This window comes from Emys orbicularis, chromosome 5 (genome assembly GCF_028017835.1).
Source record: "Emys orbicularis isolate rEmyOrb1 chromosome 5, rEmyOrb1.hap1, whole genome shotgun sequence".
Taxonomy (NCBI): domain Eukaryota; kingdom Metazoa; phylum Chordata; order Testudines; family Emydidae; genus Emys; species Emys orbicularis.
Window position 1 is genome coordinate 92324801 of NC_088687.1, and position 27343 is coordinate 92352143.

General features: G+C 41.5%; 1 protein-coding gene across 1 annotated transcript in view; it reads right to left on the reverse strand.

Annotated features, from left to right (window-relative positions):
- Window positions 1-27343, reverse strand: part of EXOC1 (exocyst complex component 1) — a 63114-nt gene that overhangs the window by 12153 nt on the left and 23618 nt on the right. The window contains exons 9-14 of the mRNA XM_065404752.1: window positions 23401-23550; window positions 20215-20320; window positions 12356-12519; window positions 3604-3711; window positions 1241-1317; window positions 351-579 (exon numbers count right to left, since the gene is read on the reverse strand). Of these exons, the coding sequence (XP_065260824.1) occupies window positions 351-579; window positions 1241-1317; window positions 3604-3711; window positions 12356-12519; window positions 20215-20320; window positions 23401-23550 (834 nt within the window). The remainder of the gene's footprint in view (window positions 1-350; window positions 580-1240; window positions 1318-3603; window positions 3712-12355; window positions 12520-20214; window positions 20321-23400; window positions 23551-27343) is intronic.

Sequence of the window (27343 nt, forward strand, 5' to 3'; positions counted from 1 at the left end):
GCTCATGCCTGTAGTTTCAATGAGATTACTGGTGAGAGAAAAGTAGGCAGGATTTGGCACTGGAATACTAAGAATCTGAGTTCTTATAAGTGACTGCGTTTTTCCAGTTCCTTCCTGAATGTTCATTAGACAGAGCTAACCACCAATTATTTAAACATTGTTGCAAGTCCACCCAAGTTATTTTGTGTTAATTTAAAAATCAATACATAGTGATAAGATTTCCCCCCCCCCCCACCTTTAAATTAACGCCAAAGACATCTAAGATTTAGGGTTGTCTTACATTTAAACTTGCTAGCAGTTGGCTGCCTTTAATATTATGATTAGTTTAATCTAAGTAATCAAGAACTTACAATGCATTTGTCAAAGTTCCTTTTGACAGTCACCAAAACATTTCCAAGTGTTGTGCTGAGGAAGGAAGCTGGGTCCACATTTTGTGCTGTCCATACATGGTGACTCATCTTAACTAACATATAAAGGGAATTAAAGCTATCAATCTTGTCCCCCAGAGCTATAAGGTTATTCAGCTCTGGCTCAATACAGCGAAATATTTTTATCATCATCTGTCGGATCATGTCTTTCCTGTTTAAAAAAAAAAACACAACAACAAATCTGACAGTTCACTGGGCTACTATACATTTTCTATCATATATATTTTAAGAAAAATGTATGAGTATTTAACAGTCTCATTTTTACTTAACCTTAATGAGCATCAAGGTTTTCAGGGGATGGGGCTAAAGGAAGAATAAAATAATTTTTGCCAGTCTTAATGGGATATTGCCATGGTCAAAAAATTACAGTTTAACTACATTTAAAAATGTTTTCTTCACATAGGCTTTCTAGGATCTAGCAGGCAATCTGGTTTCCAAAATAGAGTCTTTCACGTGCTTAAAGTTTAAATTACTCTCCTGGGTATTTTTACATAACTAACAAAGGGATGGGTGCGTTTCCTTGTAGATTTTGTAAGTAGGTGGGGTATTGAGTTGTGACATTGTTTTATTATAACATATCCAGCCAGGCACATTTAACTGCAATAAATTTAAATTTAAGTATAAATTATACAAGTTAACTATTCAATGTTTACTAAAAAAATGTAGAAGTCATTAATTTTAACTGCAGGAAACAAAAGTAACTGTAGATTTATCACTATGGGTAAAAAAAAAAAAATCAAAGATTTATACTTCATTAGAGAAAATAAATCTCTAGCCTCAAAAGCGAACAATGATGAAACATCAACACATACTCAGATGATATAGCTTGTGGAACACCAGAATTATGAGACCGGGATAAAGTTCCTCCATCCATTTCGTCTGCTTCATTCTGCAAGAATTATGCAGGTATTTTACATAAATATGAATCTTAAAAGCAAGGAGTTAACTAGGTTATATCCCTATCTAACTAAAATTCTCTATTAAGCTGGTAGGTATGTCTAAGAAAAACAATTACCAGCAGCAATCATTATTTGAAGGTCATATTTACAATAGAGACACACATTCATCCTCTGTTACAAGACAAGATACCTGGGCGTACTCCATGGCATAACATTCTGAACCTTAATACCACCCCCTCATCTGGAGGTAAACAGAGTGGTCACCATTAAATAGCCAACATTTTCTATTCAAGGTTTTGTCATTGCCGTAAGCTCTGCAAAACACTGTCCCACCCTATGATCTTCCCTTGATTGTTTGCCTTGCCTTATCAACTGTTAGCATTCATAAGTTAGTGTAGTAAATTATATCAAATGCTGCTGACAGAACAGCATGGACATTTGATCTTTAAATATCCATAGAAAGAGATCACCCACCAAATCCACAAGTGCAGCCTGTGCCATATGCAGATCTGTATTCAAATTGACAATCTGAGGCAGTGATGTACTCTGAGATATCTCACCAATGTGTTCTCAAGAAATGGGAAGGTGGAAAATTAAATATTGGCAATATTTGCCCAGATTCAAACAAATATCCACCTGATGCTGACAGCTATGGCCACAGAACAGCTTCCTTAACTGAAGCTAAACAACTTACCACCTGAAGGGAGGTGTTGACAATCTCCACCCAGTTCCCCTCTGGCCTTCCAACCATACACTGTAGTACTTACACTATTGTAACAACACTGTAAAAATTGTGAAGTATGGTACATCAATGAGCAACACTGGACTAAACTCAAGCAGAGAAGACTATGGGTGAAATCCTGGCCCCATTAAGGCAATTGCAAAACTACCAATGACCTCAATAGGGCCAGCATTTCACCCTTAGCGTTTGTGCAGTCTGCATCCACAGAAGCAGACTGTTTAATCACAGTCAGCTAGACTTTCTCTGCAAAGTAACATGATGTTTCTTTTTGACACGGACTCATATCAAGACAGGAGCAAGGACAGCCTCAACTAATCAGGTTGCCTTCTATTCAAAATAAGTCCCCTAACACCTACCATGACACTGTCCGCAAGTCAGGCAACTGCACACAGAAGTGCATATTTAGTTTTCTATTCAGTTGTCCAGCTATCTGTTTGTATGCACAACTCCCAAATTTGTATTAGCAATCATGATAGCCATACATGCAAATTTAACAACCTAGGCTAATGTTAGTCTCTAAACTCAGACTAAATAACTTAGCCCCATCTGCACAGGTCAGCCAAACTCTGTTAGACAGTTTTAGTTTCAACAGCTTAAAATAGTTAAATGATTGTTCCTTCATTTAGTTTGAAACCCAGTTTAAATGTGGACAAAGAGATAGCCGTTATGGTTTTCTGTGGCAGAAATCTTCCAGGCACAGCTAAAATACCCCTTGAAGCAACTAAGCTGTTTTAAGTAAGTATAGACATTTTCTAAAAAAGTTCATATGAGATGCTAGCTCTTAAGTAAGCTTAAGAAACCTTTGAAAATCCAACCATCTTAGAAGACACAGCAAGAGATAAAATACTTAAGGGGTGAAAAAAATCACTTTCCTCTGAGGGAAAACAGTGATGCATGATTAGCAAGAGAATCTCAATAATAATCATTATAAAATATTAACAGCTGTAGAATTGTGCACTGAGGAACGTTCCCAGAAAACAATGTACTATGAAGGTTTACCTTTATTTCCCACACATAGCTATAAAGGTTTTCTACATTCTAGATTTCCCCCCTTTTATTTGCCACCATTATTCCAAATACTATGTTTCTTAGCACTTCAACAATATACTTAGAATAAAAATAATTCAAAATAAAAGAAAGGGTCTAATTTACTACATCCTTTTCTTCTTCCACTGTTTAACTGTAAAGTACATTCAGATTTCCCTTTACTATAATATTAGGGGAAATGGATTTGAGACATTCTGGTTAAAATCCATTATGCACTCTAGACTGCTTTGACATTAACTTGCAAACTACAAAAATTCTGCTGACTATTATTCACACTTTAGGACCCAAACTTGCAAACACACATGCATTTAAACAACTTTATTCATATGAGCAGCTCCATTGACTTTAGTGGGAGTTATCATGTGTGTATTTGTAGCAATTGGGCCTTCATTGCCACAATATTATTTCAACACCTAATACAACAATTTTGTGTTAAAGACCATACATAGATTATATATCATTTTAGCTAAATTGAAATAAGTCATACCGTTGTTGTTCCCATGCTTTGATGCTGCTGTAGTTTGAAGAATTTGCTAATGAAGTCCTGTTCTGCCAGACACAGGGGCTCCAGTTCGCTTAGAACTTGCTCAAAGATCTAAAGTAAACCAAAATAATTTGATTAAACACATCCATACATACACACCCCAATGCACTGTAGCCAATTATAACAATATTCTTAGTTTTAATTTATTTTCCATTGCTTGTGTGATCCTAAGGGTATGTCTACACTATGGGATTAATCCGAATTTATATAATTCGAATTTGGGAAACAGATTGTATAAATTCGATTGTATGCGGCCACACTAAGCACATTAATTCGGCGGTGTGCGTCCATGTACCGGGGCTAGCGTCGATTTCTGGAGCGTTGCACTGTGGGTAGCTATCCCATAGCTATCCCATAGTTCCCGCAGTCTCCTCCGCCCATTGGAATTCTGGGTTGAGATCCCAATGCATGATGGGGCCAAAAACATTGTCGCGGGTGGTTCTGGATATATCCTCCCCCGTCTCCAGGAAGCAACGGCAGACAACCGTTTCGCGCCTTTTTCCTGGGTGAACAGTGCAGACGCCATACCACGGCAAGCATGGAGCCCGCTCAGCTCAAGAAAGCAGTCATGAACATTGTAAATACCTCGCGCCTTATCGTGCAGTTTATGCTGAACAAGAACCTGGAAAACCAGGCGGCGAGGAACAGGCTACAGCAGCGCGGCGACGAGAGTGATGAGGATATAGACATGGAATTCTATCGAACCGCGGGACCCGGTGCTTTGGAGATCATGCTGTTAATGGGGCAGGTTATAGGCATGGAACGCCGATTCTGGGCCCGGGAAACAAGCAAAGACTGGTGGGACCGCATAGTGTTGCAGGTGTGGGACGATTCCCAGTGGCTGCGGAACCTTCGCATGCGTAAGGGCACTTTCATGGAACTTTGTGACTTGCTTTCCCCTGCCCTGAAGCGCCAGAATACCAGGATGAGAGCAGCCCTCACAGTTGAGAAGCGAGTGGCAATAGCCCTGTGGAAGCTTGCAACGCCAGACAGCTACCGGTCAGTCGGGAATCAATTTGGAGTGGACAAATCTACTGTGGGGGCTGCTGTGATGCAAGTAGCCAAGGCAATCACTGAGGTGCTGCTACACAAGCTAGTGACTCTGGGAGATGTGCAGGTCATAGTGGATGGCTTTGCTGCAATGGGATTCCCTAACGGTGGTGGGGCAATAGATGGAACCCACATCCCTATCTTGGCACCGGAGCACCAGGGTACCCAGTACATAAACCGCAAGGGGTACTTTTCAATGGTGCTGCAAGCACTTGTGGATCACAAGGGACGTTTCACCAACATCAACGCGGGCTGGCCGGGAAGGGTTCATGATGCTTGCGTCTTCAGGAACACTACTCTGTTTAAAGGGCTGCAGCAAGGGACTTACTTCCCGGACCAGAAAATAACCGTTGGGGATGTTGAAATGCCAATAGTTATTCTTGGGGACCCAGCCTATCCCTTAATGCCATGGCTCATGAAGCCATACACAGGCAGCCTGGACAGGAGTCAGGAGCTGTTTAACTACAGGCTGAGCAAGTGCAGAATGGTGGTTGAATGTGCATTTGGCCGTTTAAAAGGTCACTGGCGATCGCTACTAACTCGCTCTGACCTCAGCCAAAGCAATCTCCCCATTGTTATTTCTGCTTGCTGTGTGCTCCACAATCTCTGTGAAAGTAAGGGGGAGACCTTTATGGCAGGGTGGGAGGCTGAGGCAAATTGCCTGGCTGCTGATTACGCGCAGCCAGACACCAGGGCGATTAGAAGAACACACCAGGAAGCGCTGTGCATCAGAGAAGCTTTGAAAACCAGTTTCATGACTGGCCAGGCTACAGTGTGAAATTTCTGTTTGTTTCTCCCTTCATGAAAACCAGCCTCCTTTATTGACTCATTCATTCTCTGTAAGCAACCCACCCTCCCCCTTCCCCCAGCTTTCTTTCAAAGGAAATAAAGTCACTATCGTTTAAAAATCATGTATTCTTTATTAAGTGATTATAAACATAGGGAGAGAACGAAGAAGGTAATCTGGGTGAGGTTTGGGAGGAGGGTAGGAGGGAAGTAAAAGGCCACTGAACAAATTCAATATAATGACAGCCTTTTGGTTGGGCTGTCCACTGGGGTGGAGTGGGGGGGTGCACGGAGCCTCCCCCCCCCCCCCGCGTTCTTACACGTCTGGGTGAGGGGGATATGGAACATGGTGAGGGGGGAGGGAGGTTATACAGCGGCTGCAGCGGCACTCTGTCATCCTGCTGCCGTTCCTGAAGCTCCACCAGACGCCGGAGCATGTCCGTTTGCTCACGCAGCAGCCCCAGCGTTGCAGCCTGCCACCTCTCATCTCGAGCGTCCCTCAAGACCTCACGTTCACTGGCATCTTTCCTAAATTTAGATACAGTGTCCTTCCACTCATTCAAATGAGCTCTTTCATTGCGGGTGGATTCCATTATTTCTGTGAACATGTCGTCTCGCGTCCTCTTTCTACGCCGCCTTATCTGAGATAGCCTTCGGGACGGAGGAGGGAGGCTTGAAAAATTTGCAGCTGCTGGAGGGAGGGTTGAAAGAAAGGAGAGAAGTTTTTAAACGGATACATTTTACAGAACAATGCTTATACTCTTTCACGGTGAAAAACACTATTCACATTACATAGCACATGTGATTTCAGTACAAGGTCGCATTTTCCATCTTAATATTGAGTGCCTGTGGCTTTGGTGTTAGAGATCACAGACGCAGGTCCGGGCAACAGAATTCAGCTTGCAGGCAGCCATGGTAAGCCATTGTCTTTCGGCTTCTGCGCCCTCCTTTCCCACATACCAAGCAAAGCCTGTTGACTGCTGCGGTTTTCCTGTTAACCTTCAGCAGCAGAAAACAAACTAACCCCCCCACCATCCAATTCTCTGGGATGATCGCTTTATCCCTCCCCCCACCGCGTGGCAGGTATCAGGGAAGATCCCTGCAGAAACCAAACTAACCCCCCCCCGCCCCCCTCCCTCCCGCCATGAATTCCCTGGGATGATCAATGTACCCCTCCCCCGACCGCGTGGCTGGTAACAGGGAAGATCCCTGCTAGCCAAATGCGAAAAGCTCAGGGCCAATTCCCCCCCCCCCCCCCCCCCCCCTGTGCTTGGCTAACTGCAGGGAAGGATTTCTTTTCAGCCACAGGCAAACAGCCCAGTAGGAACGGCCACCTCTGTCCCCTTAATTAAGTTCCCGTATTTCAACCAGGTTACCATGAGCGATATCACTCTCCTGAGGATTACACAGCAAGATAAAGAACGGATGTTGCTTGAATGCCAGCAAACACCGGGACCATACGCTGCCAGGCTTTGTCAGGCAATGATACCAGATTACTTGCTGCAAGCATGGCGTGGTCAAGTGTCCTACCATGGAGGACGGAATAAGGCTGCACTGCCCAGAAACCTTGTGGCAAGGCTTTTGGAGTACCTCCAGGACAGCTTCATGGAGATGTCCCTGGAGGATTTCCGCTCCATCCCCAGACACGTTAACAGACTTTTCCAGTAGCTGTACTGGCCGCGAATGCATCCCAAGTCCTCAGGGCAAAGTAATCATTAAAAAACGCTTGCTTTTAAACCATGTTTTATATTTTAAAAGGTAAACTCACCTGAGGTCCCTTCCATGGGGTCATGGTCTTGGCTACTGGCTTGGGAGGGTACTTCAGTCAGGCTGAGAAAAAGATCCTGGCTGTTGGGGAGAACGGAGTGCTGGGTGCTCTCTGCAAGCTCGTCCTCCTCCTCCTCTTCCCCATCCGCAGAATCCTCAGGTGTAGCTGATGAGACTATCCCCGACCCAGAATCCACGGTCACAGGTGGGGTAGTGGTGGCGGCCCCCCCTAGAATTGCATGCAGCTCGGCGTAGAAGCGGCATGTCCGCGGCTCTGACCCAGAGCGACCGTTTGCCTCCTTTGTTTTTTGATAGGCTTGTCTGAGCTCCTTGACTTTCACGCGGCACTGATCTGAGTCCCTATTGTGGCCTCTCTCCATCATGCCCTTGGAGATTTTTTCAAAAGTTTTGGCATTTCGTCTTTTCGAACGAAGTTCTGCTAGCACTGAATCCTCTCCCCATATAGCGATCAGATCCAGTACCTCCCGTGCGGTCCATGCTGGTGCTCTTTTTCGATTATCAGCCTGCATGGTTACCTGTGCTGATGAGCTGAGGTATCTGTGGTCACCTGTGCTCTCCACGCTGGGCAAACAGGAAATGAAATTCAAATTTTCCTGGGGCTTTTCCTGTCTACCTGGCCAGTGCATGCGAGTTCAGATTGCTATCCAGAGCGGTCACAATGGTGCACTCTGGGACAGCTCCCGGAGGCCAATACCATCAAATTGCGGCCACACTAACCCTAATTCGAATTGACAAAAATCGATTTTGGCGCTACTCCGCTCGTCGGGGTGGAGTACAGAAATCGATTTTAAGAGCCCTTTATTTCGAAATAAATGGCTCCGCTGTGTGGACGGGTGCAGGGTTAATTCGATTTAACGCTGCTAAATCCGAATTAAAGTCATAGTGTAGACCAGGCCTAAGAACTACTCGATGCCAGCTGGCAAAGGGTTCACTGTTCTGTAACAACTCCTAATAGGCCTGACAAACTAACTACACCTAGCACACTGCATTCATAGTATATATCCATAAAGAATATCATGTGAGATCTTTAATAAAAGCTGGGTTCACACTGATCATTAATATTGTGAAATGTACATGATGGATAGACACACACCAGTGGTGCCAGAATAGGGGGAGCCAGGGGGCCGTGGCCCATCCACTTTGCTCCTCTTCACCCTGAGGCTCCCCCGGCCAGGCCAGCAGCTGGAGCCCAGCCAGGGAGCCCAGGCAGCTGTGGGGTGCCGGGCCACAGACCCACCTGCCCTGGGTTGGGGGAGCCCATGGGGTGAGGACACAGGCTCGGGGGCTGCTCTTGGGCCCCCCATCCCAGGCAGATGGATGGTCTGTGGCGCAGCACCCCACAGCTGCTCACACGGCTCTTACGATGTCCGGGCTGTAGCCCCCCAGCTGGAGCCAAGTCCAGGTAAGAGCTGTGTGTGGCCCGGGCAGCTGTGGGGAGCCACGGACCTTCCTGCCCTGGGTGCGGACACAAGCCAGGGGCTGTTCTGGACCTCCTCCCTTGGCAGGTGGAGGGTCCATGGCTCCCAGCCTCCTTCAGCTTCTGGTTTGGCTGGGGGCAGGGCCTTGGATGGAAGAGGAAGGGTGGAGGGCCCTGGTCCTGGCCCCCGGCCTCCCCACTTTTGGGCAGGCTCTGCTGCCCTTGATACACACGCAATAAAAATATATTCTTAAAAAGTCTGAATCAAGGCAGGGTTGACAAACAGATTTCTGCCAAAGGATGTATATTCACCTGTCTGCCTTAGTTTACATGTAAATTAAGTATAGTAAGCCAACACAATGGAAACCCTGTTTGCATACAAGTCAACATGGTGTTGGCATGCTAGAGAATAGACCACCAGGGTCATCCTGACTCTGGGAACAAGCAATCAATTGTGGAGGCTGGAGAAGACAAAAGGACACCTCTTTATCCTGTACCTGAAGAAGTAACTGTTATGTTATGACATTTGTGAAAACATGTTCCCAATCAGTCTAGGTTAGAAATGCTGCAAGAAAGCTTTGGGGAATATAAAGTCTGCTTTTAGACAGATGGTTAGTCTGGTAAAGTTAAGTTTAGTTTCTAGGAAGCTTGTATTGATTTTGTTTTGTATGTAACCTTTCAGTCTCTATTATCCTTACTCACTATCCATTAAATTTTAACCTTTGATAATAAAATTATGATTGTTTTCATAAATATAAATATCTCTCACTGCTGCGATGTTACATAAGAGCTGACCCTCAGTTGAATCAAACAGGCTCGTGTGTACGTCTGCTTAGGGATAGCAAACCTGCTAATTTCAGCAAGTGTCCAGTGGTTAGGGGCTGGACATTACAGGGGAGTGCTTCACAGGGGCTCAGCAATTGAGGTATGTATGCCTACTGTTAACATGCAAGCCAAAGTAAGGGCTGGCATAGCCCTGAGGAAATTGTTTGAGTTGCTTATAGGCCAGAGGTGTCAGAGAGCTGACACTCAATTACGCACTAGCAAGTCTCTCACTGGAGGCAAGGGAATAACAAGGTAACTCACAGTCCTAGGTACCCCAAGAAGCATCACAGTTTGTTCCATATAATACCTTCTGCACTCAAACTCCAAAGACAGATTACTACTTGAACATATAAAAGCAATAGGAACAATAGCCTGATACGATTTCCAAAAGTTCTAACAGTAAAACAGTGATATTTTAAAAAGGTAGATTTACATAAAGTTTTACTACCATGTGAAACATAATTCTTTGTTATCCACTTTAAATATGAGAGGAAGAGGGAGAAAGGAAAATGGAATGGTGCCCGTCTCTCCTGCCCCTACCTTCCCCCCACCCCCGCCCCCAGGAGTTTGCCAACTGAATTCTAAGACTACAGGATGAAGTATTTACTAATTCAAAACCCATTAGCTATCTGGCCACATGAGAGGTTGTAACAGTGTTGTCACAACCTTTTTCAAATAAGGTTATAACCAAACAAATTGCATCCATACCTGGTACAGTTATAGACTGTTAAGCAATCATACTACCAATGTAGTTGCAGGGAACAAGAAAATAGGAAGTAGTTCACAGAAGAGTTTCTATTCACAGTAGATGAAGCTATGCTAGCTGCTATTCTTATATTGGAAAAACATTTCAAATACTATGCTGCAGTTTCAGATTATTAGTTTTGGATATTTAGTGCAGCAGTGTGTTCTGTTGGCATATGGTAGCGTGGTAAAGGTGTGTGCCCAGAAGCACAGATTGAGTGGGACACAGCAAAAGACTTTGGTGCATGATCCGTAGCAAATAATACTGTAGTTGTGGAACTGGTAAGGTGGGTGCCTGTGAGTGGATGAATAGAGGGTATGTTAAGTGGTTTAACATACCATTTCTTTGTGGGTTTGTGTCAGGTGTGTTCTGTATGTTCCAACCCTAACTGCTTCACAGTAAAGTTTGTGTATTAAGTACTAGCATCTGGTGAAATTGGTAAATAAGTTTTTGTATTCACTTTTGGAATACAGAGGTGATCTTGAGTTATTTTTAAATATAATCAAATTAAACAGTGAAGCTACTTTTTGGCATACATTTTAATTTATTAAAATTGTCATCCGCCAATCCATAAAGAGTCTTTGTAAGACATTTCTAGTCTACTGTGTCACCTGCATACAGGAAACTAAATCAGTTTCTTTGCAAGTATTTAGGGACTAAATGCATGGTAACTGTTAAACCCTACCTACCACACTACTAAGTTTAAGCAGTAAATCCAATCACTAGAAACTAATTAGGGGAAGATTTATTCAAAAAGTTATTGGGCAAGCACAACAAATTACATAACTCTGCGTATACATTTCTTCATCACACACAAGATTACATGCAGAAATACAGGACGAGGGCTTTTTAAAATAATTAAAAGAAGAAAACAAAAACCAAACCATTTGAAGGGATTATATCTATTTTTGTAGACTTGTAACAGAATATCAGAATTCTTACAAAAATTACTGATTTTCACAGACAGGACCATGATTTTAATTCAGTTTCATAGAAAAACACCAGTTATGACTGCAAGTGTATGTCAATAACTTAGAGGTTAAAATCCTTACAGGTAAACTGCAGTTACCCAAAATACAACAATTAAACAGGGAAAAGATCGTAAGGATTGGTGGTGCTAGGCAACAAAAAAGAGGTATTCATCTCCTCAAATAAAATAATCCTATAAAACTTAATTTTAATTGTTTCCCCACTTTCCATTTTCACGATAGCACTTGGCAAAAAAAAGTATTAGAAGACTATAATTGGTTCCCCTCGTCCTTTTTAAAAATATATCTTAACTTATAATATTTTGCAAGACTAAAAACAGTTTTGGTAGGAAAATTTTCCCTTATCCATTGAGAATCCTCCCTAAACACTGGTTTACACTTTTAGGTCTATTACTGCAAGGGATAGGGCTACAGACTTAGCCTTCATTTAAAAGAAAAGGAAAGAAAAGGAAAGAACTCCAGCAATCATTTGGCACCATAGTTTAAGGCAGCCAGAGAAGATGTGCAACTGATGTTTAAATGGTTAATTTTAGAAATTGGTATTTATTTAAATTATTCTTTTGTCTTGTGTACTAGATCTCTACTGGATGGTCTAGTAAACTAGATTCTCTTTCCTTCTTTCCAGTTTTGCCAACAAATTTACAAAACACATCACAATACTTTTTGAACTCCTCCCTTAGGACGGTGTCATAATTCAGCAATTTCATGATCAATTCGTTTCATATTTGGTAGAAAAAAAATAAGTTGGTCCCATACTCAACCCACCAATTTTTTAGCCAACATTCCTTTGTTTGGGAACTTTTGAGGAGGTGCAGCAAAACTGGGCTTATAATGAAAACAACTGCAATCTTAACTATGGTTAAAGTTCGTCTCTCCAAAATTAAATCTGTTACAGAGTCTTGAGCAAATGCACAATGCATATCAAATTTAAGTGTTGACATATATGTATTCATGCTAAATGAACTGAAAGCATTATACATATATATGGACTCCTGGGCACTAATGAACATTTTCAGACAGTAAACAAAATGTGGATTCATGACAATTAAAGTTCAAAACCAAGGAGAAATATTACATTACATTTTTTTGTTTTACCTTATCAAATTTAGTTCTATCAGCCACATCAAGGTCCGAGGCAGACATGTTTCCCATATCCAACAGTGAGGATGACTGAGACCTGCGATTTCCTGAACTCTGAACAGAGAGTTTATTTAGGCTAGAGGTCGATCCAGTCAATTTTCCAGAACTTCCATGAAGACCTATGAAATAATGAAACTATGAAAGATGGTAGCGTAGGTGGAATAAAATAAATTTGAAAAGAACAATAGAGGTATATCCAAAACAGCACTCCTAGTCCCCACAGAGATTGTCAATATTCTTTCTACTGAATAGTTTGTACCTTATCTGTAAGTGGTTTTGTGGTATACACATGTTTCTTCATTACAAGCCTAACTGGAATATTTAAGTGTTTTCAGAGTTAATTACAATGCAGCTACCTAAGTCTGCATTGTAGAATAACATAGGAAAACTGACATCAGAAACCACTTTGGGCATCTTGCACCTGGGACTAGCACGTATAGCAAATATGCTGGGGCAGATACTCTCCTTTCTGAGAGGAAAGCTGGATGGGAACTCCAGTTATGATGCGTTAAGAGCATCTTCCAGCAGCACACAGAGCAAAGAGAGACGGTGGGGAAATTATTCTGAAAGGAAAATAGTAGAGAAAACACTTGAGTATCTGAGGATATTCTCCATATTCTCTTGGACTTGCTTTTTCCATAGTTCACATTCTTTTGGTTGATGACAGCTGGGAATAAAGTGGGGTGGGAGGAGAAGGGGACTTAAGGAAGAGCTCTTGCTATGATGAGAGACCTCAGTACAAAAACAAAGTTAAGAGCAACATCTCCTGCTATATTCAAACTGCAAGTAAAATGCTGTGGTAAATCTTCATAAATATCAATCACAGAGAAACCATTATTAATTTTAATTCTGTATGTTCAAAGTAATATAATTACCAACTATGTTCAACATCTCTTGGATGTGTTTTGCTTACAAATACTTATTGCACCCTGAACTGTCAGCTTTAGGGTTAATGGGTTTTCCATCATATATAACTACACCTACACATAGACACACATGCATTGACAATACATACTAATGCACTAGTCATACTCACTCTCTGTTTCCTGTTTGACAGCACTTTCTTTTCGAGGCAGTGTAGCTGGCATGGATTAGGTTGCAAGCATCAAAGACAAAGACAAGTTAAAAATGCAGTTTGCACAAACCATGCACAAGATGCAAGTTAAGCACTAGCTGGAAAGAAACATGCAGAGAACTATAACCAGCAAGTAACTATAGTTGCAAACACATGTAGTTGGGGAGGTGCTGTTCTAGAAATTCAGTATCTAACTACATGGAAAACACAGTATACGTTTCAAAACATTAAACTTTCTTTTTTTTTAAACAAAATGTGTAGGAAAACTCTGACTTGTTAAACATTTATACATCAAATTCTCCTTAACACAGAAAAGACCACCAAAATAGTGAGTCTTATTTGCAAAGATTGATATTGGATAAGATTTGCAGTTTACAGGAACAGTGTGCAAATAAACTGTAAATCATATTGATACCAAACAAAGAGAAATGCAAACAGATTAATCCTGCTTAGACTTGTACTACATCAGGGCTACCTACATCATCTTCCAGCTCTTTAACTAAAAATCTATTAATTCTGCAAAAGTCCTTTCAATAATATCCTTTTCCCTAATAAGACCAGCCAGCCTATTGTATATTGCTGTTGCTGACAACTTAATTTCGCTTTTCACAGTGAGAAGTAATGTATTTTTCAATCAGGTTGCATCAAGAATTTCCCAATTTGCAGGCTAAGAAAAAAGTCACTACCAACAAAAACATTTACATAAAGATACAACTCATTTTTAAAAGGTTTATCCCCTGAATATCCTGCTGGTCTCTGAAAAATAAAATAAGTAGTTTCCTCAAGCAAAAAACTGCATTTTAGTAAGAAGTTTAGAGTACCCTGTGACAAGATAATATTTCCCTGTTTGTGGTAAAGGATTCTAAGTTCACCAGTAGAAAGCACTTGCACACCTGCTCAAGAAGCAAAATTTAGTAGGATTCAACAATTCTTGGTAAGCATGAATTTTTCAAGTTACAGCCGCAAAAAACCCAAATGGTTACTTATCTGTACAGTAACTATTGTTGTTTGAGAGGTGTTGTGCATACACATTCCATTTTAGGTGAATGTGCACTTACTGCACTCGAGTTGGAGACTTCTGCCAATACTACCACTAGGTGGTCCTCATGCTCTCAGGTGATGGCATAAAACAGGCATGGCTGCCGCCTACCTGTCCATTCCTTCGCACTGCTTTAAGTAAAGTCCAAAGTAGCGGGGAAGGTGGGAGTGTCGTGGGATGTATATGTGCACAACATACCTCAAAGAATAATAGTTACTGTACAGATAAATAACCTTTTTTCTCCTTTGAGTCATTGTGCACATACACATTCCACTGGAGATGATTCCTCAGACATTCCCTTACAGGTAGAAGGACTTTGGATCATCTACATAGGGATTGTACCACCAACTTGCAAAGTTGGTATCATCTCAAGAGGTTTGACTCATGGTGTAATGAGTGGGAAAAGTATGCACAGACGACCATGTTGCTGCCTTGCATACACCAGCTATTGGAAGATTGCTCAGGAATGGTGATGTGGTGGACTGAGCCCTAGTGGAGTGAGAGGTTATTCTCAATAGAGAGACTTTATCAAGATCGTAGCAGAGTTTCATACAGTCAGAAACCCAGCATGAGATTTGCCAAGATGACACTGATTGACCTTTAATTCTTTCAGCATAGCTTACAAAGAGCCTGGGATAAGACCTGAAAGACCTAGTGTGGTCCAAGTAAAATGCCAGTGCTCTATGAAGTATGGAATGCTTCTTCAGTCTTAAATGAATGGGATTTCAGGAAAAATATGAAAAGATTGTTTGGTTTAAATGGAAGACTGACACTACCTTAGGCATAAACTTAGGGTGAGGACTAAGAGATACTTTGTCCTTATGGAAGACCATGAAAGGAGGGTCAGCCAAGAGAGCTTAAAGTTCTGAAATCCTCCTTGTAGAAATGACTGCCACCAAGAATCACTTTCTTTAGAGAAAATAAAGATAATGAAATTGTAGCCATTGGCTCGAAGTGGGGTCCTATCAGTTTGGAGAGGACAAAGTTTAAATCCCATATACAGGTGTAGGAACAGGAGGGTAAACATTGATTTGGCATTTCAAAAATAGAAAAAAATGAAAGGATGAGAAAAGATGGAAAAATTATCTATTGGCTGATGTAACGTAGAAATAGAAGCCTGGTCAACGCTCACAGAACTACTTGAAAAACCAATACACTGACTGAAGCCTCATATGTGGAGTTACATACATGCATGAGGCCCCGTGGCCAAGAAGCTGAAGACAGGCATGCACTGATGTTGTTAGATTGGACTTGAGGCTTTTGGAAAGGATGGCTATAGATTGATACCTCTTGTTTGGAAGATAAGCCATGACAGTCCCGGTATTGAGGTGGATTCCTATGAAAGTTATGCATTGAGAGTTGGTTGTAATTGCGATTTGTCCAATTTAGTTTCAGATCTAGACAGCAGAACACTTGTCTGATGACAAGGATGCTGTTCTGGCCCTGGTCGCTCGATGCTGCATGAATCTGCCAATCATCCAGGTAAGGGAATATTTGAATACCCAAATGATGGAGGTGAGTAACTACCCCCAACATGCATTTGGTGAAGATACTCAGGGCTGAAGATAGACTAAAGAGAAGCACCATGTACAGTTAATCATTGGTACCTACCACAAATTGAAGGTACTTTCAATGGCAGGGATGAAGTGCCACATGAAAATATATGTCTTGTCTCCATGGAAGGGGTAATAGCGAGGGTGACCATTCTGAATTTGATTTTCTTGATGAAATAGTTCGGCTTTTGAAATAGTTCTGGAAGCCACCAGATTTCTTCGGGACCAGGAAGACTGTGGTCATGCCCCTTTTATGCCCTCTCCTGAGAACACATGTTGAGCAGGAGCCTGTGCGCCACCTAGCAGTACTGCTCGCAAAAGTCTCTGACTCGGATGCACTGGACACACATCTACAGTGAAATGTTTATGTGTACAATCCCTCAAAGAACCACCCCATCAGAGTGGAGCTGGCAAGCTGTTCCTATTCTAAGAGGATAGGTATTTACTTTCATTTGTACAAATTCAGATGTGCAAATGCTCTTCAACACCGATTTCTCAACTAGGCACCAACGCAGACAGTTTTAGGATGTCAGACTCAGATTTAGTTCCAGCTTAATTTTTATCTGCACTATTTTATTTTTTACCACAGTACTGCATATTTGGTATTGGTTTCTTCATAGATCCACTGATCCCCAAGCCCATAGACTGGCGCTGCAGAACAAAGAAATATAGCCAAGGACCATCCTTAGACAAAGGTATATAATGGTCGGGCTGCTGTGGAAGTATCATCTGGTAGGTAGGACATACTGTTGTCACATGGTACTCAAAGAGGTTTGCTGTCAAATTAGGAGGGCATGACTAGTAGGAATCCAAAGGGGTCAATCTGGGGTCTAGTACTATTCAATATTTTCGTTAATGACTTGAATAATGGAGTAGAGAGTATGCTTATAAAATCTGCAGATGACATCAAGCTGGGAGGGGTTGCAAGCCCTTTGGAGGACAGGCTGAACAATCAAAATGACCTTCACAAATTGGAGAATTGGTCTGAATTCAACAAGATGAAATTCAATAAAGACAAGTGCACACGTACTTCACTTAGGAAGGAAAAATCAAATTTGCAACTACAAAATGGGGACTAACTGTCAAGGCGGTAGTACTTCTGAAAAGGATCTGGGGGTTATGGTGAACCACAAACTGAACATGATTAATCAATGTGATGCAGCTGCAAAAAAGGCTAATATTCTGGGGTGTATTAACAGGAGTGTTGTATGTAAGATACGGGAGGTAACTGTCCTGCTCTGCTTAGCACTGGTGAGGCCCCTGCTTGAGTACTGTGTCCAGCTCTGGGCACCACAATTCAGAAAGGATGTGGACAAACTGAAGAGTCCAGAGTAGAGCAACAATGATAAAAGGGTTAGAAAACCTGATCTATGAGGAAAGGTTGAGAAAAAGGTCCATGTTTAGTCTTGAGAAAAAGACGACTGATTTGGGGACCTGATAATAATCTTCCAACATGCTAAGGACTGTTATAAAGAGAAAGGTGATCAACTGTTCTCCAGGTCCACTGAGGTTAGGACAGGTATCAATGGGCTTAATCTGCAGCAAGGGAGACTTAAGTTAGATATAGAAAAAACTTTTTAACTGTAATAGTAGTTAAGCTCTGGAATAGGCTTCCAAAGGAGGTCGTGGAGTTTCCATCATTGATATCCTTTAAAAATCAGTTGGACAAACATCTGTCAGGGATGGTCTAGGTTTACTTGGTCCTACCACAGCACAGAGGGGTGGACTTGATGACTTCTTGAGATCCCTTCCAGCCCTACATTTCTAAGATTCTAGGATTCTTTCCCATTCTCAGCTCATTGTATTTAAATGCACTGAAGGTAACAAGTTTCTAGCTTCAGAGGAAGAAAAGTACACCCTGTTAAGGCAAGGAGGAATTTGCACTGCAACCCAGAAGTTTTACTGCTCTCTTTTTTGTGTCAGACTGTCTTCCCAAAAAAAAGAGCCATGTGCTAGTACAGAGCACCAAAAGAATTCTCCCAGCAGATCCTCTCTGTTTTAAGATGTTCAAATTGAAGCTTCATTCCAGAAACTGCAAAGAAGCAAAAGGCAAGAGAACACCAACATAGCTCAAAGACTGGCAGTGTCTGATCCCCCAAAATCTACTCTGTAAAAAGCCTCTGTGTGTTCCTTACACAGTAATTTTTTCATTATTAAATAAATGCACATTAATTTAACAAAACATCTTTTAGGAATATGCACTAACTTCCTCCAATGCACAAGTCTTTTTAATTTGGCATTGTTAAATAGGTTTTTGCATTCATTTTTTAAAAAATCAGCTGACATTTAAAAGGCAAAATGAAACACTATTTATCTGCAAAGATCTGAGATGCTTCTTTCCCTCCCTTTGCACAACTGATAACATTAAGAACATGAACAGTGCAGAGCAGTGTATTTTCCTATACTACCACTATAATCTAATTCAGGTTAAATTTATTTGTGGACTCCACGGACAATCCATGATTCTGGGATATGCATCCATGAAAGCTGCTCATTAATTCCTGGGCTGGGTAGCGAGGAATTTCCCCCATAAATGCAGCTGCAGAATGCCAGTTCTGTTTCTGTGCAATGACTAAAGCCTATCCACTCACTCCTTGAGGAAGAGATTCTGCTCAGTCTCTGCATGAATACTGGAGGACATATCTCAGAATGTCCTACTAGAAGGAAGTTCTTTCCTGGCTTACTGAAGGTCTGAGAAAGCAACAGTTTGGTTTGCTACAGGACAAACTATAAAAGAATATGTCTACGTTTAAGTAGAACTGTTACAAAAGTAATTAATCTTACACTAGATACATTGGTAGAAAGTTTCTCCACCCTCTTGCTAGACTGAAAAGATTGCTAGGCTTTAAAAAAATGTAGTCAAAGTTTACACAAATATGAATCTTAACAGAAATTCTCTTGGATCTTTTTAAATCACATATATGAATAACCTCTTTCCTCTAAAACAAAGATCTGTTATCCACAGTTCACAATAATGTGTCCTAAGTCCAGAACATAATTACTATGGGTAACGTTGTTTCCTCCCAAAGTGGATCACAAGGGAATAGTAAAAAAAATAATGGAAAAAAATATAGGGTTATTTTAAGAGGCAGGGAGAAGGGAGAATTTTTTTTTTTTTTTTTTTTTTTTAAACTCGTGACCAACGAGGTAGGTTAACATTTCAAGATTCAGGACTCCTTCCGCTTCAAGCTGTTTTTCTGAAAACTTTAGGGAACCATTTGTGCTCCATGTTCAATTATCTGGTTTGGCAAATTTAGGCATATTAACAAATAGAATATATCATCTGAGAAAGTGCATCAAAGATTTAGCTCACTATATTAAAACAGGCAAAGCAGAATTAATTGCATTCTTTCATTTCAATTGTAAAATGATGGGAGATTAAAGGCTATATGTCTATACCAAACATTAAAATACAGTACATCTTGCATACAAATCCATCTACCTTTTACCTGTTTTTCCTTATTATTTGCTGCTAAATTGCAATGTTATTTTGGGTATAGATTCCCTTTCATACACATGCGTGAACTCCTTTTCCCAAAGGGGATACATGCACCCATCAAAAGGAAAACTAAATACAATTTCCAACCTCAGATGCATGTACAGCTCCCTTTGAAACCCATGTATGTACATCCCCATGGGCAGAATTAGTGTTTAAGTTAGCTTCCTCAAAATCCCTCATAAGTATTTATTAAAATACAAATCTCTTAGTAGCACAAGTAACTAAAACACTGCCCAAATAGTTTTCTTTAGATAAAATGTGTGTTTGTTTTTCCAAATGTGCTTCAGCGTTAAAATCCCACTAAGTGAAGTTTTTAAACAATAAATGTGTTGTCAGGTCTCAAACAGTGATCTGCATTCACAGTGACGTATATAGTGCCATGCCTCATTCTTCAAGTTATCTCACTCATTCAACTCCCTCTGAATTTACTACAAGTGTGTCACAGAGGGCTTTTGCAGTGTATCTAATACATTTTTGATGATCCTATATTTGTTCTCTGACTTCAGCCATGTCTGCCAAATGTAGCATCTTTCCAGTTCAGGCACAAAACAGTCTTTTACAAAGTTGGCTCTGGATGATTTGCCATAAATGTTTATTACAACACAAACAAAAAACTAAAGCAAAGGTATGTGTCTTTTGGAAGCTTACCAAACTTTTTTCCTTCTTTGGTTGTGCCCGTCATCTTAATCTTGGCAACCTCAAAGAAATCTTTTATTTCTCTTTCATATAGCCGTGATAAATAATCCATGTAATTCTTAAGTGAAAAACAAAAACAGTTTAGCATACGTACTGTAATCTGAACAAATGAAATAACCCAGAATTATAAATGGCAACCTGCAAATAAAATGAACAAGCTAATGCTCTTGGTGCCTTGCATCTAAAGATTTGGACTATATAAAACCTTAGAGGTCTATGCTACCAGCAGAGGCTTCAAAGCAACAAATCCACTGGGGTATGTTGCAACCTCCCCACCACAGGGGGAGTATAAATGGCCAGCACAGCCCACTGTTATTGGGGGTGACCAGAGTGGCAGGGGGACATGATAATTCAACTCATCCCCTTTACAACCTCTGCTACTGGGCTCTTACTGAGCCTCTAGCAGCAAATAAAAAGATGTACTCCCCAGGCAAAACCCCTGAAAGTTTGCCTTCCCACAGGATGAACCCCTGCTGAGAAATAGAAGGCAAAGATAGCTCAAGATGTTATAAATTCCACTTCCCTGCCACCAGATGCAGTGATACTGGTCCTTTATTTGTTGTATGTATCTTCTTTACTGTAAACTATAGAAGAAGCTTGCTTTAATTTTGCCTTGCATTGTTGCTAAGAAAGTTTACATTTCAAAAAGCAAAAAACTTCTCACAACTAAAGTATAAATTATTTGACAGTCCAATTGCTTGATTTATAACTTGAATTCGCTATGTAAAACAATCTCTTATTCAGCACCACAAATGGAAGTGCATTCTGGAGGTATTTGTTTTCATATATCCTCAAATATTAATCACTTGGCATAGCGAGTCCATAAATCCCTCCATAAATTGCTTATCTATTCCTAACTATCAGTACAAAAACATAACAAGAACATATTGGAAGAATAAGTGCACATGCCCTTTCCCTATTAAACCATATGTGCATGTGTGCATAGGCGCATGTGACAAGGAGGACATGCAAATACCTATCTTTAGGGTTGTATGTGTGCGCACACACAAGCACATATTACACACATATCCTATTACCCTCTATTTTGCCTTGAAATACTAGTAGTAGGAACTCAGCCCTTTCCCAAAATTGCTAAACTACTATCACCACTTTTACATACAACGGTAACTACTTCTACTTTCCACAATAGTGTTCAGTCCATTATTTTTACAATTATTTCTCTGCAAGTAAAACAAATTAGATCATTAAGCAAAATAAATAGTTTTTCAATAGCCACAAACCAGTGCTAGTAGGGAAATCTAGTTTCAGTTCTTGGAAGTTATTGCATTTTATTATTTCTATCAAAAAACATTACAAGCACAAAATAAGTCCTCTTGGCAGTCACAGGGTTACTTACTTTCATTATTGGGGGGGGGAACTAAATAATTCATTACCTTTTAAGTTACATCACTAATAATCATTGAGCTCACAGTTAGACAGAAAGTGTTATTGATTCATTTGCTCATTTGAATATTATATTAATTATTCAAAAGCACTACTTTAACTACAAAGCTGCAAAAGACAAAGAATTCCAGTAAAAGGACTGTTGTTTTCCGAGTATATCCCTAACTTTAGCTTACAGCCCAATTCAAACAAATCGAAAGAACGAGGGAAAATTAAAACAGGATACCAAGGAAGGTTATCAAATATAGTTTGCGTACACTTGAAAGGTATGAAAATGTTCTAGAAATTTACCATTCAGTCTCAGACAGTACAGAGACTGTCTAATAGGCTACATACCTAATTTATATGAATGCTGACTAAAATGGGGACCAAATTACTTTCTTTGTAAAAGACGTCAGTCTTCTACTGGGCATTTAACCCAACTTCTTCTTATATGACATGAAAGAAAACACAACTAGTTGAATGTTTCAGAATCATTTTTAGGAGTCTGCTTTAAAACTCTAATACTTAAGACTGACTGAATTTACAACGGATGACACTCATTAGCAACCTCTAAGTTCCTAGCAGAAAGTTGCTAATAACCAAAAGTTGCCAATAGGCAAAAAACCCATGCCCAGGACAACAGCGCAGAGCAGCCCTGCAGCTAGGTACCCACCACCAACACAGAAGAAAACACAGGAGGCTTGGACAGTGGGAAGGGAAGCTGGGAGGGTGGGCTGTAGGAAGGGAAGCAGTGGGGCTGTAGCCTGAATGCTGGGGCTTTCTACAGGAAGCAGAGGCACCGGGTGCCTGCGGGGTTGCACAGCCCCTTTCCATGCACTGTCCAGACTGCTTCAGGAGCCCAGGATCAGTGTGACCAAGTGCTTCTCTCCCTGGCAGCAGCCATGCAAACCTGCCTGTATCTGGGGCTTTCCACAGGAAGTGGGGACCTGTGGGGCTGTACGGCAAAAACAAGTGGTCAGTAAATGGCATGACAGTTGCTAATAGCCAAATACCATTAACATTGAAGTCAATCGGATTGGGTTGGTTCCTAGCAAAAAAGTTGCTCAGAACAGAAAATTGTCAATATCAGGATTGCTAATAATTGTCATCCATTGTTATCGGCCTTAAAAATAGCGTGCTTAATAAGAGCAAAAAACTCACTGTTAAGGGCCAAATGTTGCCTTCAGTTACACCTGCACAATTTCTGTACAATCTGTGGTTAATTTTTCACTTCATGGTATTTTTTGAAAAACCTGTACAAACAACTTACAAAAACAAATTTTTAAAAATAACTAAAATTGAGATTTTCTATTTTATTTAAAATAGCCTCTAAAAAGTTTTGCATAAAAAACAAACAATGGATTAACAATGAGTTCAGTGGAACTAGGAAGACCATTTATACCAGAGTTATTTTCCAGAATTTTTTTTTTTTAATTATGTATGCCATTAGGGCACACAATGGAAAAATGTGTATTTAAAGGTATCACATATTTATTAAGTGCCATAACTTTGTATGGTGCTTTACAGATATTAAAAAGATCACCTATCTCTGGAGGAGTTTACAGTGTATATCACAGTAAATGACGATAATACCAAGAAAAAAAGTAGGGAAAGAAGGATCAGGGATTAAAAGAGCTGAGCTGTGATTTTTTTAATCACAATTTAACATTCAAATTGAGAATAAGACACTCATCCAAAAATAATGGAACACATAGCACTAGAGAGAATTTATCCAATATCTGAGTCACATACCTTTGTTAACCCTTCATATTTTCCATAATCTGTACTTTTTAGCCACTCCATCAATTTGGCATATCGAAGCAAGTCTCTGTGAAAGGGATGGTGATTGGGTAATGTCAGCTCAATAGAGTGCTGGGCAAGTGTTGAACTTTGGTCATGACCCTTGATAAAAGAAAACATTAAAATAAGTGTAGAAGCAATGTGTGTAAACATACCACTATAAATGCTATCTGATTGGCCTAAAAATTATCACATTGTCAGATAAACAAAAGAAAACAGAAAAGTGAAACTGAAAATTACTTCTTTCACATGTCACTTATCTGCAGTTAATAGCTTGAATGACATCCTGCAGTGGCCTAGTGACTAGGACACTGGACTGTGGCTTGTATCATGGATTTGTCTTCTGCTGTCCCTGTGAATATCAGACCAAATTTGGCCAAATTATAAGCTTCTGAAAATTTGTAATTTGCACATACTCAGCAGAGACTTGATTGAATTTAGCATCTAAACTCACTGAAGATTCCCATCTGTATTGAGCAACTAAGCAAGCTCCAGCCCTGGGCTACAGGAAGTGACAAGACTTTCTCTGCAATAGCTGCTGCAGGCCAGACTGGGTCTGGAACAGAACTGAAAAGCAAAAAACTGTCCCTCTTGTGGTCTCAATGCTCCTCCTGCTGAAGTCCAGGCAGCACAGAGGAAGCTATCTGATTTGAAAGCAGAGGGGTAAGAGTCAGATTGGGGGTGTGGGATGATTAGATTGAGACAAGGAGCGGGGGCAGGGGAAAGAGGCTGGCAGGGAGAGGAGACTGAACTGATTAGATAGGCAGTGGAGTAGGGATTCAATATGAAACAAAGAGCTACGTGGGAAGACAGGAACTATTTGAGCAAGGAGACTGGGACTGAGAACTCGTGAGGTGGGGAAGGAATGAGGTATGGGAACTGGGGAAACAGACTTGATGAAAAGCCAAGGTGCGAGTAGAGAACTGGACTGGCAAGGCAAAGAGGAGTGGGGGGGTGAGGCAAACACTGAAATTGGATGAAGAGTCTAGTGATGGAAACAGGGACTGGGAGCCAGTGAGGGCATGGAATGCAGGAGGAGGAGGACGACCAGAGGCAGAGAATGTGGAGGCAGATTAGATGAGGAGCCAGGAAGGGGAGCTGGGATTGACTGGACAAGGAGCTATGGGGATGGAGGAACTGGGACTAGGATGAGAAGCCTGAGTTAGAGAGACTGGGACTGGCTAGGTGAGGATAAAGGGACTGGGACAAGAAACCAGGGGTGGGGAAGACGGCACAGGGACACTTTGGAAAGGATGGGGCAGAAGACATGCAAGCCTGGGGAGAGGTACAGGAAGAAGAGTTTGTGCCCACTAGACCACACTCCCCTCCAGAGCCAGGAATGGAACTCAAGATTCTAGTCTCACTATTCCTCTGCTGTCAGCAAATATCTATGAAAAACAATGTCAAAATGTCTCATCCCCATCTAGCGTTGGTCCATATAACAATAGTAGGTTGTCATCCTCTATCAGTTAGTTACTCTGTTAGCTCAAAAGGCAGAGGTCTATGCGGAAGATCTAAAGGTTCCAATACAGTTGAGGATTTAGGTGGATGTCAATATTATGCCACATGACAATTTTTTTTTGTTCAGTTTAGTTTTTTTAAATCCTGGGAAATTACACCCAAAGCTACATTAAAACACACACTAAGGATGCAAAGTCAAGCATGCAAAGTTAGGAAATGCGAGAATTAAGGTTGCCTGTGCAACCTTAATTCAGCCTCCTTGTGCACATGAATTATGATACAGTCTGTAATCACATGATCACATAAATTTTTCCATAGGACTCCTGCCTCATTCAGTTCACAAGATAGATGGTGCTCAATTAACAAGGAGCTAGTCAGTATTTTTTTCCTCATTGTTCGATGTGTGACCCTAGTCTTTATTTACTGCACAGTACTCAAACACTGCTCTGAAGACAGAATTATTAGTTTCCGCACAGGCTTTTCTACAGCACTCATCACTATACATTACATTATTTTCACAACACTCCTGTGAAATGAGGGGATATTATCTCCATTTTACAAATGGGAAACTGAGGCACAGAAAAATTAATGTCAAAGTCTCCACTAATTTTAGGTGCCCGATTTGACACACCTGGGACCTGATTTTTCAGAATATATGGCATTATATAGCAGCTAATATGGTCAAAGCACAGTTCCCATTGACTTCAGTTGCAGCTGTGAGTGCTCAGCACTTTTGCAAACAGACCCCCCCGAGTCTCAAGTCAAGCACCCAGAGAAAATGAGGAACACAGTAACCACCTGTGAAAAGTCTAGTTTAAGTGACTGTCCAGGATCACACAGGAAACCTGGGGGAGGGGCAGGGACAGAATTCAGTTTCCAAGAGCAGCATTCAACTACCTTAATCATTCTCTCTCTTCCTTCAATCCACTGCCTCATTCACTACACACCTTTTAACTTCTGGAACAAATGAAACAGACAACTGCCTCCTTTACTACAAAACCCTGATTCAACCCTGGAGCATGGTCCATCTCATACACTGAATGACTGAGGGCCTGTGGGAAAAAATAGTATGCAATCATGTAATTAAAACTGTATCTTAATGCACATGAACAAGGGGGCTGAATTAAGGTGGTACAGGTAACCTTAATTCTGGCATTTCCTAATTTTTGAGTGCATGTCTTTGCAACCTTAATAATGTTCTTTAAAAATAAGGGTTTTTGTGTGTTTAATACAGTGGTCACCAACCGGTCGATTGCGATCGACTGGACCGATCCTGGAGACTCTCCCAGTTGATTACGATCTCCGGCTGCTAAAAGTATGGTGGCACAGCAGGGCTACCACTAAGGCAAGCTCCCTGCCTGCGCCAGCCCCACACCGCTCCAGTTAGTCGCCAGCATGCCCCTGCAGTCCCGGGGGAGGGGCAGGGGTCTCCCTCTACACACTGCTCCTGCCTGCAAGCACCGCCCCCACAGCTCCCATTGGCTGAGAATGGAGAACTGTGACCAATGGGAGCTGCGGGGACGGTGCCTGCAGAGAGGGGCAGGGGCATGTTGGCCCCTTCTGGGAGCCCCTGAGCCCCCTCCCAGAGCCAGCACCCCATGTCCCCTACTGCACCCCAACCCTGACCCCCCCCATCCCATAGCCAGCAACCCATACCTTCTCCTGCACCCCAACACTCTGCCCCAGCCCGGAGCCCCCTCCTGCACCCAAACTCTCTCCCAGAGCTTGCATCCTTCACCTCCTCCTGCACCCCAACCCTCTACGGAGCCCCCTCCCACACTCTGAACCCCTCAGCCCCAGCCCAGAGCCCGCACCCCCCTCCCAAACCCCAAGCCCCTGCCCGGTGAAAGTAAGTGAGGTGGGGGAGAGTGACGGGGGGGGGGAATGGAGTGAGTGGGGGTGGGACTTCAGGGAAGGGGCAGGATAGATCCTGGGTTACACTTACATTCAAAAAGTGATCTTGTGCGTAAAAAGATTGGAGACCACTGGTTTAATACAAGTTGAGATGACAAATGCACTCTGGAGTCATAGTAGACTGTATGATTATTAGCTCAATTCAAGGTTATATTTCACAGATTTCATTGTTCAATTTTTTTTAAGTCACTATATGCTATGTTGCACTATGCAGGAGGAAAATTTTCCTCTGGTTCACAACTAATCTATGGGCCAGATCTTGGCCCTCAGATCTATAACTTTTGTGCTTTTCTGGCAGTGCAAAGGGCACAAAACTGCCCTGGTTAGGCAGTGATTCCTGTGACATAACGGAATTTTCAAGTAGTGTAAAGTCAGCTTAAACCACTGTCAGCCACTCTCTCCAAATATGGGGGCATTCTAGAGCAGGTCAGAGGTGGGATGGGGGTGACCATTTGGCAGGGTGGTCCTAAGAAGATGATTTTAGTTTGTGTAGTTTAGAGCAGCCATTAGACTGCTTTAA